Source organism: Pinus tabuliformis, chromosome X, assembly GCF_031772625.1.
Source record: "Pinus tabuliformis cultivar Carrire ecotype Pingquan chromosome X, CPIR1, whole genome shotgun sequence".
NCBI classification, from domain to species: domain Eukaryota; kingdom Viridiplantae; phylum Streptophyta; class Pinopsida; order Pinales; family Pinaceae; genus Pinus; species Pinus tabuliformis.
Genome location: NC_142308.1, coordinates 871,723,469 through 871,736,129, shown reverse-complemented (window position 1 = coordinate 871,736,129; position 12,661 = coordinate 871,723,469). Strand labels below are relative to the sequence as shown.

The 12,661-nt window shown below is 35.0% G+C and overlaps 1 protein-coding gene across 2 annotated transcripts; it reads right to left on the bottom strand.

Moving 5' to 3' along the window:
- Positions 1–7,716: 7,716 nt before the first annotated feature.
- On the bottom strand, positions 7,717–11,960 carry LOC149142475 (uncharacterized). 2 transcript variants are annotated; one of them, XM_089446707.1, is made up of 4 exons: positions 11,419–11,960; positions 10,184–10,320; positions 8,515–8,619; positions 7,717–8,391 (listed from the first exon to the last, which is right to left on the bottom strand). In XM_089446707.1, exons 1-4 carry the CDS (start codon positions 11,506–11,508, stop codon positions 7,983–7,985), a joined length of 741 nt encoding a protein of 246 aa, XP_089302833.1. In that variant the 5' UTR covers positions 11,509–11,960; the 3' UTR covers positions 7,717–7,982. The 2 variants fall into 2 exon arrangements, with proteins under 2 accessions (XP_089302833.1, XP_089302832.1); XM_089446706.1 differs by having other exon boundaries at positions 10,184–10,326; positions 11,419–11,957.
- Positions 11,961–12,661: the final 701 nt, after the last annotated feature.

Sequence of the window (12,661 nt, the reverse complement as noted above, 5' to 3'; positions counted from 1 at the left end):
CTCCGGGGCAAGGACCCATTCTCTGGCTCGAAGAGACAGAGCCGTATTCATAAATACTCGAAGAGCTCCTTATGCCTGCTTGAGTGACTAACCCTGAAAGATGACTACATTAGTTTCACCCCAGCCACCGAACAAATTTCGTGTACAGGTAAATGTGAAGTGGTGACTACTTGACTTATAATAGTGATTCTAAGATAGGGCGGGTGGTGGGGGCGATTCTCAGAATCGCCGAGCCACCGGGGCCGTGGCTGGGCGATTCTGAAAATCGCCCCACCACCCGGCGATTCTCAGGGTATGGAACTGTGTATACATATATCGAACTGTGGAAGCATAGATATCCTATCCAAGTAATGATATCGAACCCTCTGCCCTCTCTGAACTTCTAATCTTTGTTATAGCACCGACGACTTGTTCTCTTAAATCCAAACTTTTGTTTCATCATCGAGAGCTTAATTTGTGACTTCCAAACTCCATTTCAGATGTATTTGAACCTGCATCTCACTACTCTTTATCGGCAATGTGTGATAAATTTATTGCGTCCTCATCATGAGCTTGTGATATGATCTTGGTATTGTGCGATAAATTTATTGCGTCCTCATCATGAGCTTGTGATATGATATTTGTATTGTGCTTATCCTCTGCGATGAATTCTCTTTGATTGTTAAGTGATCTTGAGTTAACATGGTAAATAGAGAGCCATGTTTTTCATGAATGTTTCAGAGGCCATCCAATGCACCAAATACATAATTTATACCTTTGCACTGGTTGAGAGCACTAACTCCAGGCCGACTTTAATAATCATCGGTTATTGACCACCTTTATATTATTGTGAGTAACATGAAGAAAGCAATATCGATATTATGTATACACAGTTCAGTGTTAGTATCCAAGTAATGAAAGCAATACGGAAAGCCTATTCTGTCTAGAATGAGAAATTAAAGGGATGAAAATTCAATACCGTGTGTATTGGTTTGGGCTGGGGAAGGCCATGTGATTTAAAGAAATTGGCCAGCGATACGGAGAAAATTCATCGACAGAGAAAGTCTATTCCGTGTAGTTTGGGAAATTAAAGGGAAGAAAATTCAATATCATTAATTGAAATTTGGGTGGGAGAACACCTCTACAAACAATCTAAGCTCCTTTATCTACTGTAATAGCATCATTATAATAGCACCGAGAAACTGTGAGAGCATCACTGTAATAGCACCGAATTGAAGTCATAGTACTACAAGTTTATGTATGTAACGAGCCTCTCCTTCTCAAGTACCACCAAATTGAAGTCATCATATTGTGATATCCGAACTTATCACCCGAATTATGTCTCTAAAGTTATGTTTGAACTTCTATGTAATCACCGAAAGTAGGCACTCTAAAATCCAAACTTGAGATTGTGTTATGCGAAAATCACAGGCTTGTATATATAGTGGTATGACCATACTAAATGAGCCACCAACATGAACCATGAAAAGATGTGTCTTTATTGTAAGCTGACTTGAATCATTTTATGACTGTTTCTTTGAGGCCAACTTGAAGGAGTCGTTGAGGACGCTGACTTGATGATGAAGGAGTCTTTTAATCAATAAACAAATTGACTTTGACAAATATTTTAAAGGCTACAATGGAAGCTTGATTTATACATTTGACCCAAGCATGAAACCCATGCTTTAATAAGCCAATTCAAAAATAATAAAAATTATTTTTGCTTTTTTTTTGGAAAATATATTACATTTTAACTTCAAGTACAATTATGAAGACCGAATCTAGTTACATTTTCCAACAACAACAAGCATTCGATAGGGCTAACTTACTCTTCTATCCTATACACATACGAAATTAAATAATAAGGTAGAATCTATCCTATACGCATACGAAATTAAATAATAAGGTAGAATCTATCCTATACGCATACGAAATTAAATAATAAGGTAGAATCTATCCTATATGCATACGAAATTAAATAATAAGGTATCTACGTAAGAGTTTTTAATCTAAAAACAATTCATTTGTAATAGGTGTTATTTCTATTTCAAAATGTTCAACTAATGAACTATGAATTGTGACTAAATGAGTGACTCATAAATCCTCTTAAGAAGTATTTCTAAGCAAGTTGGTTCACCTGCAGCCACAATGGTCGAGATAGAGCCCACAAATCCATAAAACCTCCAAAAGCTTTGCACCTTGTTTGTTTGATAAAGCAAATCTACCTTCTTTTTCATCATCCAATATGGATACAAATGCTCTTTCCCTAGATAAAAAAAGCATTCGCCTTGGGCTATTCGCTGATGAATCCACCATATTCAAACTTCCTCCTGTTAGATAAAATAATAATGAGACTTTTTACATGTAAATACACTACAAAATGAATAAAAATGATTTTTAATGAATCTATTAAAATAAGGCAATAATCTCATATTCTCCAATATTTGTCTACATGTTTCTCTAGAACCACAAAAACAAGAATTTGGATCTTATATGCAATGGTAAAAACACTATGATCAATATCATGTAAACTTCATCAAGAGAGCAAAATTAGTGGAGTTGATATTTTTTTAATTCAATAGATCACATCAACTACAAGTCAAGGCAAAGCAGACATCTATAAAGATAAAAACAATTACGGTTTTTATATCTAACATTTGAAACAAAAGAGCACCTTATATTTAAATGCCCAACCTATTACATTAAAGGAAATAATATTATGTTTTTAAAGGATCAAGGCCATGGCCTGAAACTGTTTGCCAGTTAAAAGGGTCAATACGAAGTTGTGATGTTCATAGCACCAAGACTTGATCAGAGGTAGGATGTTTACAGAACCTGAAAATATTTGGGCTCTTGAATTTCAATGGCATTAATTTAATTTGTTCGTTTTTTGGTGATTTCTACTTAGAACAATGCGATAGAACCTGAAGAATTATTTAATCATTATTTTTTGAAAAAAAAAAGAAGTGATTATTATTATTTTTTTACATGAAATTCATAAAAAAAACTATTATTTAACCATTTTTAGTTTTAATTTTCGTATAAAAATTGTGATTTTGACATGTCAATTTTAGCAAAAAATTATCAAAACGTGTAGTTTTTTAGTTATATTTATGTTAAAAATGGTTATTTTTATGTCCATTGTTAAAAAATATTGTTTTTTAGAAACAATTATTTCATGGAGATTGAAAAATTAATTAAGGATGTATAAATATGTAGTATATCGAAAATTCAAAATATCGACCTTCTAATTTAAAAATGCAAAACAATAAAAACCTCACTACAAAAAAATTAAAATAAGAATAAAAAACAAGAAAATATGAAGAAAACGACCACTTCAAAAAATTTTAAATTTACAAAATAATTATTTACATTTCATACATTAGAAAATTTAAAGTCAAAAAATAAGTCTTTTAAAAAAAGAGTCTGATGCAGAATACCCACTTTTTTAAATCAGCATGAAAATCACTACCATTCTAAAACGTAATGTACATAAAAAAGTTAAAGTGACAAAAACTATGCTCTAAAAATAAAGTCACTTTTTTGCTATCTCTATGAAACGGGTAACAGTATCAGTTCCCGTTTCAAAGTTTACATTGTTGAAAGCATTGCTTTGTTCTATGTCTATTATACAACCTGACTAAATAACTGAAGCAGTGGATGAATGGATGAATGAATGATCGACTTACCAAATATGCACAAATTTGTACATACTTGGTCATCCTTTTAAAGCTAGTACAGTTGCTACTACATTTATGAAAACAATTCAAAATCTACATGGAAACCCAAAGATTATTGGAAGTGACAGAGATCCCATTTTCACTTGGAAATTTTTGGATGGAATTGTTTTCTTGTCTTGGCACTCAATTATCTCATAGTTCATCTTATCATCCCCAATCTAACAAGAAAACTAAGATAGTGATCAAATGTTTGGAAGGATATCTTCGTTACTTTGTGTCTGATAAACAAACATAATGGGTCAAGTGGTTACCTCTGGTTGAATGGTGGTATAACACTTTCTACCATATTGCAGAAAAAATGACCTCATTTATGGCACTTTATAGATATCACCCATCGTCCATCACATCATCTTTAAGAGAAAATTCTAAGGTTCAAACAATGGAAGATCACATCGAGCATCAACAATAATTTCTCCAACTCTTAAAGGATAACCTCACTCTAGCACAGAATTGAATGAAACAACACGCAGATCAACATCGCAATGGGTATATTTACAGCTACAACCATACAAACAAATGTATCTCAAACAAGCTAAGAAGGATAATAAATTATCACCCAAGTACTACGGTCCTTACAATGTGTTGCAAAAGATTGGTACTATGACATACAAATTGGAGATTCCTACATCTTCTCAAGTACACCCAATTTTCCATGTTTCATGCTTAATGAAGATTATTGGTGACTAGGTTCTAGTTCAAACAATATTGCTAGAACTTGACGAAGAAGGAAAAATCATATTGGAGGCTAAAGCGGTCACAAAAACAAGAACCCAACAACTACAGTATAGATCATTTTTAGAGTATCTCATTAAGTGGAAGAACTTATCAGTTCAAGATTACACATGGGAGGATGAGAATGTTATACAAAAACATCTAGAACTACTCAAACATTGAACACAACGCTTTTTTTAAAGAGGGGCATTTAGGTCTCTATAATAGTAGTGTAGTACCCTTATTATTACTCTTGAAGTAGCCCCATATTGTTATTGTTATGCCCCATAAAAGCTCGGGGTTGTTCCTAATACTATGGAAAAATTTATCTGCATTTGCGACAATCTAAAAGTTCCATCCTTCTTAACAAAAAGGACTAGTGTCACACCGTGACCCCACGGTGTGACACTAGGCTGGATATACCCTTTATTAAGTAATTCTTACAATTGTATTTTTAACTCCATCAACTCCAATACAGGATTCATTGATATCGAGGTTGTTCCTAGCACTACCTCTATGGAAAAATATCTCCATTTTCAGTCGCAAACACGTAATTTCATCTAGAAACACATCCAAGTAATCTCGAATGACTTCTAACTCATCTACATATTTTCTTACTTTATTTAGTAAATGATCGTGTACTTGAAATAAAAATGTTGACATCCTTTTCTTGCACTCTATTTTGATATCTACCATAGAGAGATCATGCCCCTTATAACATGCACTTCTACATTTTTTATTGTATAGGTGACAATTTTATCTAAACAATTGAAAATTACTCGATTTCCTTCTAACCAATCCATCATTGTCAACACGTAATAGGAACCCAAAGGTAACATATTTAAATTTATGGCGGTCTAAATTCAATTTAAAATTACTATACATGTCTTCACCCAATTTGTTGCCTTCCTTTTTGTTCCCGTGTCTAGTTGAACCAATGATGAATTCTTATATCTGTTAGTCTTTAATTTGCACTTTTCTACTACGAGGGGATTTACATTACTCAACGTAGTTCCAAGATTTTTTAAAATAGAAATGAAATGGTTTTTAATTTGCACTTTTCTACTACTAGGGGATTTACATTACTCAAGGTAGTTCCAAGATTTATTAAAATAGAAATGAAATGGTTTTGAATGGTACCTTCAATTTCCACCATTATGGACTGATTTTATCTTTAGCATCATCTTTCCAAAGTTGTGTTGATGGACTGATTTTATGCTTAGCATCATCCTTCCAAAGTTGTATTGATGTATGGTATATTTCTGACTACATCCAAAGTTGTGTTGATGGACTGATTTTATGCTTAGCATCATCCTTCCAAAGTTGTATTGATGTATGGTATATTTCTGACTACATCATTAACTATAGTAATCTCTTGCAAGGGTTGTAAATTGTGCACAGAATATTGTAAAAACAATTTCTCAATAAATAGGGTTCCCCACAACCCCAACACTTTCTCACACTTTCCCAATAAATGAAGTTTCCCACAACACGACACTTTCTCACACTTTCCCAATAAATGAAGTTTCCCACAACCCGACACTTTCTCACACTTTCCCAATAAATGAAGTTTCCCACAACCCGACACTTTAGGGGTTCTATATCCATTGTCGGGGTTCTATATCCAAACTGTTACCCCCTTAGTTGGCTTTCACGAACTAATTCTATGCCATGGATGTTTGGTTGTTATTTCTGCCAATTCCTACTTACTCTTTAAACCAAGATTTTAGACCTTCATTTATTTGTTTGGTTTGTTGATAACAAATTTAAGCTTTTCTAATTACCTCATCCATAGTCTTCGAATTATCACTCATTTCTCTCTTTAAATGAGTGAAAGATAATTTAAAAAATGTTTTTCCTTTTGCCTTCTCGTCTTGGGTATGGCATGTGGCACAATAAGATTTTAGACCTTCATTGAGATAATTTAAAAAATGTTTTCCTTTGGCCTTCTCGTCTTAGGTATGGCATGTGGCACAATAAATGGGTTCCCCAATTTAATGGTCAACGTAGCGTTCAATTAAACATTTCCCCTTAAACAAGCTCTAAAATTCCTCCCAATTTTAAATCATAAAATTCTTTATATCTATTGTCAATGCCGCTATCGCGTTCAATTAAATATTTCCCTTTAAACAACCTTGTTTAAATTTCCTTCCAGTCAACCTCCTTATTTCGGAATTATGAGTGGTCCTCATTTCCTCCCACCATAAAGAATGCCTTGAGGCCTTTCCTTGTAGCTAATATTAAAATATTATAACAGTAATCAAAATTGTGACGGTTTTGATTTTAATCTGCCAATTGTAAAAAGTCCAATTTTCACCAACCATAATGATCTTTGCCTTGAGGCCTTTCCTTGTAGCTAATATTAAAATATTATAACATTAATCAAAATCGTGACGGTTTTTATTTTAATCTGCCCATTGAAAAAAGTCTAATTTTCACCAATTATAATGATCTTTGCCAACATGATCCTAGAAACGAGCAAGTAGACTTGAACTCACATGCAGTGTGATAGACATGATGATATTCAAGTTTTTCACAAATTGTGACGCTGGAGTAGAGCACCAAATTGAACATATTTTATAAATGTATGCAGTGTTTAGTGACGCTGGAGTAGAGCACCAAATTGAACATATTTTATAAGTGTATGCAGTGTGTTTAGTGGGCATATTCCATAACGTGTAGTGTGAAAACCATGATGCTCATGGTGAATAGTCTGTTGACTTATAGTGCCTTTTGGAAACATAAAAAATGCCACCATAAATATAATCTAGTGATCAAATGGGCATCAATAAAGAAAAGTACTCTAGATCAATTCAAATAAAAAAGCCCTTGCAATTTCTGACCAATAAAGTTATTTTGTGTGGAAGAACTTTATTATTGGCAAACATACATTAAATTATATTTGAATACGCATCTCTGCAACTACTCATCGCTATATTTGAATACGCATCTCTGCAACTACTCATCGCTTTTCAGAACAACTATTCCCATCTAAGATATGCTCAACACACATCCTTTCCTGCAGATACCTTAGGAAGGAATCATTGCAAATCTAAACACTAATTTCGCTAACAAATGAAACATACAGCAAAACATTAATTGCTTGTTCATTTAGTCCTGAAATTCTTAAAAAATGTTTTCGCGTCATTGCCTAATGGCACTAAGGGAGGAGAGAAATGCAAATTCAAATTTCACAAACTAATGAAATAAACAGCAAAAGGTTAAATCCAACTTAATTAATTTTAGTCTTGATCTTAAACAATGTAGTAAAAGTTACACAAACTAATGAAATAAACAGCAAAAGGTTAAATCCAACTTAATTAATTTTAGTCTTGATCTTAAACAATGTAGTAAAAGTTGCACAAACTAACAGATGAGAAATGAAGTATGAACATAAGAAATCATATACATAGAAGGATGATTGAGTCTTGAACTCTAGACGTTAAGGACAAAAAAGAATACTACAGTAGGCATCCTGGCACCTTGAGAAAGAAAGGAAACCTTTAGAACATGAACATAACAAAATAATGTTTGTTCATCCTAAAAGTATTTCTAGAAAGCCTTACGACCTAACTTCTGTAAGTGTTTCTGGTGCTTTGCTGCAGCAGCCTTATCTGCAGCCTCACGCTTCTGTGCTCTCAAGGCTCGCCTTCCAACTGCTTCTTTTGATACTTCTTTTCCTTTGCTTGCCCTAGCCGATGAACCACCTGCCTCATGATTAGTTCCATGGCCACGAGCTCCTACCGGTCTAGCTTCTTTACGACCTGCTCTCACATACCCGGAATCACCCCAACGTCGATTCCCTAAACGAATATTTGATGTGCCATAGTATTCCTCGTCAATCTCATCTTCGTATGGGGAATCATCTTGTTCATCATATGCCTCCTGGGGTGGAAAAAGCTCAAACCATGGTGCTCGCAACAGCAGGCATATGCTTTCTTCAACCATGTAATCGTGCATACTTCAAAAACAACACAAAGAGTCATTAGGCACCAATACCAAGATTCTGAAATGAGAACTTATGAGTAACAAGTTCCATCGGTAAATTTTGAATATACAAAGCCAAACAAGGTTAAAAATATACCTCCCATCTAGTGCTCTGTACACATACAGCGAGGAGAAACGGTGCTTGCATTGAGGACACCAAGGATTGTCCACGTAAGAAGCCCATCGAAGAATGCATGATACGCTGCCCAGAGCACAAACAAACCAAAGTTTGGTATTTTACAAAGTACTGTAAAACCTTTCATTAGCAGATGATAAAACAACGTGAACTACAATACGAATATAATTGATTCGAATCATAGAAACACAACATTCATGATGAAATTTTTTTAAATAATAGTCGCTCACGAGGATTAAAAACCCCACTTTAAAGCTGCAGCTGCTGAGTTTCTATTACATTAGAAAACAGCAAAAGAAGCACTAAACTAGGACAAGTAAGAAGAGCTGAAATAACACATCAAATTGTGGACAACAAAAATCTATGAAAGAGCAAAAGAAGCTTTAAACTAGGACAAGTGAGCACAGTTGAAATAACACATCATATTGTGGACAGCAAAAATCTATGAAACGCAACACTTTACTCAAAGGACATGCGTTGCGAGTCAGCACGTTGAACACCTGGACATGTGGAACACGGATGCCATGAGTTTTGGACACTAACGTCACATATATCCTGATATTGGCATATATCATACCCTGGACAGCAGAGTTTATACTACGTTCTAAAACAGCTGAAAGAAGCTTTAAACTAGGACAACTGAGCACAGTTGAAACAAGACATCATATTGTGTACAGAAAAAACATAAGAAACACAACAGATGTGTTACAAGTCAGTAAGTTGAAAACCTAGACATGTGGAGCATTTAGTGTTGAACACTAACGTGGCAGATACCCTGATTAAGGCTTGCATCCCATGGATGTCCGACACTCACATCACGCATGTCCTGGAATTAGCCAATGGCTGCTGTCCAATGCACTGGCATCGATTATTTCAAAGATTTCAAACTTAGAACTTAAAGCCGAACCCAGAGCCGTCCAATTTCGATGACTTTTTGATGATGGTGATTTCTTGAGTCATCTACCCCACCACTTGGCTTGAATACTTTGGACTAGGGAGGATAGCACAGTGGCAGTATCAATGGTGGTGACACGGAATATTCTTGTAATGAGATCCAGATGAACTAGCTGTGAGATTCTGCTGCCCTATCTTTATTCGTCAAAGGAGAAAACCTTAGATCATAGTTTATATGTGTGATTCACGGTACATTCTTGTGTATCATCATGGGTTAGAACATTGAAATCCAGAAAACAATTATAGAGCAATATGTTTATCTTTGACTGCCCTCAAAAAGAAACAACTAGGCAGCCTAGGTTTTGCTGGGCTTGATTGGGAATTCACAGTAAAAGACAATGCCTCAAAAGCCCTTTCAACCCTTTCCACTAATCTTCAAGTGAAAAGTAAATAAAATCAAATTCATAAACTAAGGCCCTCATATGGTTGCTACATTGGCACCCAATTCCATTCAAATTTTCATTTCAATCGGTTCTTAATGGAAATGGAAATCACGAAATAAATATCAACTCTAAAATTTAGATAAACAAACATTTACAAAGCACTGAACGACAATTGTGGCTAAGGATACAATCTAGTCTTCACATTTTCCAAGAATAAAACATTACAAAATAATAATAGAAACCATCTAGCATAAGGAACAAAAACAAATGCATTGAGATTGAGAAGAACGAACCAGTAATTGTGCCCACACCCTTTTATCTGAGCAGTCTCTTCTGGTTGTATAGTATCAAGGCAAATCGCACAGATGCAAGAGTCATCCGCATTTTGAAAAGCCGCAACGTTGGGAGTATAAAACTGTTTTCCCTCATCCTGCACCTGAAAATTCATAAGTACATTGTTACAAGACATCATGTAAGAACCTCAACTTCAATTAGCAAAATAGTATTTAAGATAATTAATAGTTAATAATAACCAACTGTTTAAATGAGACATATGTACAATCCTATCGAGCTTATCAGAGCTTCCAAATAATAGAATTATCAACAACACAGAAGTACTGGAGATCGGCAGCCCTACTCTAGAGTCTAGACAGTTCAATCTACCAAATGTAAGCCAAAATTTGTAATTATATAATCTTCAAACTAGCAGCTAAACCATACCAATATATCATATCAGAGGTCATTTGCACAGCCTAAATGATTCTTTAAAAACTTTTGCCAGGTAGAATGTTGAGCTACTTCTAATGCAGCCTTTTTCCATTTAACCAAGGGAGAGATTTAATTTGTCATTTTCTTAACCCAAATGAACACTAAAAGCCTATGAGTTACAAGGCCAAACCATGATCTTATAGAGCTTAACCGGCACTTGGGTTCAACAACTACTTTTGAAAAAAAAAAATTACAAATATTGAGGTTAACTGTTAAGCTCTTTCGATGACCATTTGACGGACATGATTAGAAAATGAATGCTGAATCTATGGACAACGATAATGAGCAAGCAGAAACGAGGCGGTTGAATTGGGAAAGATGTCTAGACGGTTAATTGGGAAGGATGTCTAGATAGTGGAATTAGATTAATATTTATAGATAAAAACAATAATAATAAACATGATTTCCAGCTTGAAATGTATAGGAATGGTTTTCCATAAGGTTTACATTTTGGGGATAATCCCCAGAAATTCCTGCGGGCCTTGCCCAAAGGCCATCACGGAAGTTATATCCGAAAATAGGGTTTCTAAAATTAAAAATAAGTTCACATTTTAGGGAAAATCCCCGGAAATACCTCCAGGACTTTCCCAAGGGTCACGGGAGTTATTTCCCTAAAAGGGGTTTCTATAAATTAACCAAAAAAAAAAAACTTCCGAAGAAAATCCCCAAGGAAGCACATTAAATCTAATCTAATCCAATGCAAAGATTCAGAGGTATTTACAAAATTTAAATATATGGACCCAAAATCAAAAAATATTACCGTTTTGCCTGCAGCCGCGTTGGATGAGCAAGCATAAGAGTTATCCAGGGAGGTGATAAAGGACTTATCCATGTCCAGAACGCCTTCCATTAATGCGATTCTAGAAAGATTTGTTCTGGAAAAGGACGACCTCACACGGCCTGGTGAAAGAAATCCGATCTTTTGATGATGTATTTGACCTGGAACGGATATCAAGAGCTCCTCCCCCAGAAAAGAGAAGCCTCGGCTCGTCCAGGTAACCCAATGAGATAGGGTGAAATGACGCGGCTCTCATGGCAGTCCAGATTTATGCAGATCCGCCTTCAAATCTCAATTCCATCACTCTTACGATAGGTCAATCAAGTCAGGCTGAAAATGAAACCCTAGGCCTTATTTCAGAAACCCACAACGACAGGATTGAACTAAAACAAGAAGGTAGCAGTCGAGATTCTATCTGTGAATAAGTTGTTGAAATGAAAAGGCCGCGATTGGATCCGGTCTGGATTGGGGATGTGAAAATGGACGAGCTCCTTTCTTGTGGGAGGGAGGATATGGGATATACCCTGCGAACATTTATAGCATCAAAACTAATTCTTGAGGTACACGAAGCTTTCTTTCACTGCCACGTCGTCGGCTTTGACACGTGTATTTACTAATTTGAATATTTTTTCTCCACGTCATTTGTGGGAGGGAAAAGGATTGGATAATCCTACAAATTGCAGTATGTTACTCACAAGGGGCACGCATACCTTGCTCTTTTCTCACGTTAAAGTCGGTACCCAATCCAACTATATGGTAAGTTAAAATTTTAATTTTGTGTTGGGAAAATTGTTTATAAAATAATTGTTTGACTTCTTTTTGTTAATTTTAAAAACTATTGAATTATTAAAATATAATTAAATAAAATGAAGTTTTGGTTTCGTGGAAAAATTAGGATCACTTAAGTGTTTCATTTACAATAGCCTAGTTTAACTAGCCGGAGGAATTGCCAAGAGAGTTATGGAAATTCTGGTCATATTTAGAGAAAATCGGGGAAGGATTTTTGTAAATCCAAGTTATAGTTGTTAAACTTCAAAATTTTAGGTGTCCTAGACGTTTTTGGTGGTGTTGAATTCATTTCCACCCTCAAAAACATGATTCAAACACTGCCTCTACAAGATTTTTTGAAATTTTTTTGCCCAGATTTCGACCACTTTTGGTCGTCCAGCAATTCCTCCACCTAGGTAGACAACTCCTTTACCATACCATTTTAATTTCACATATT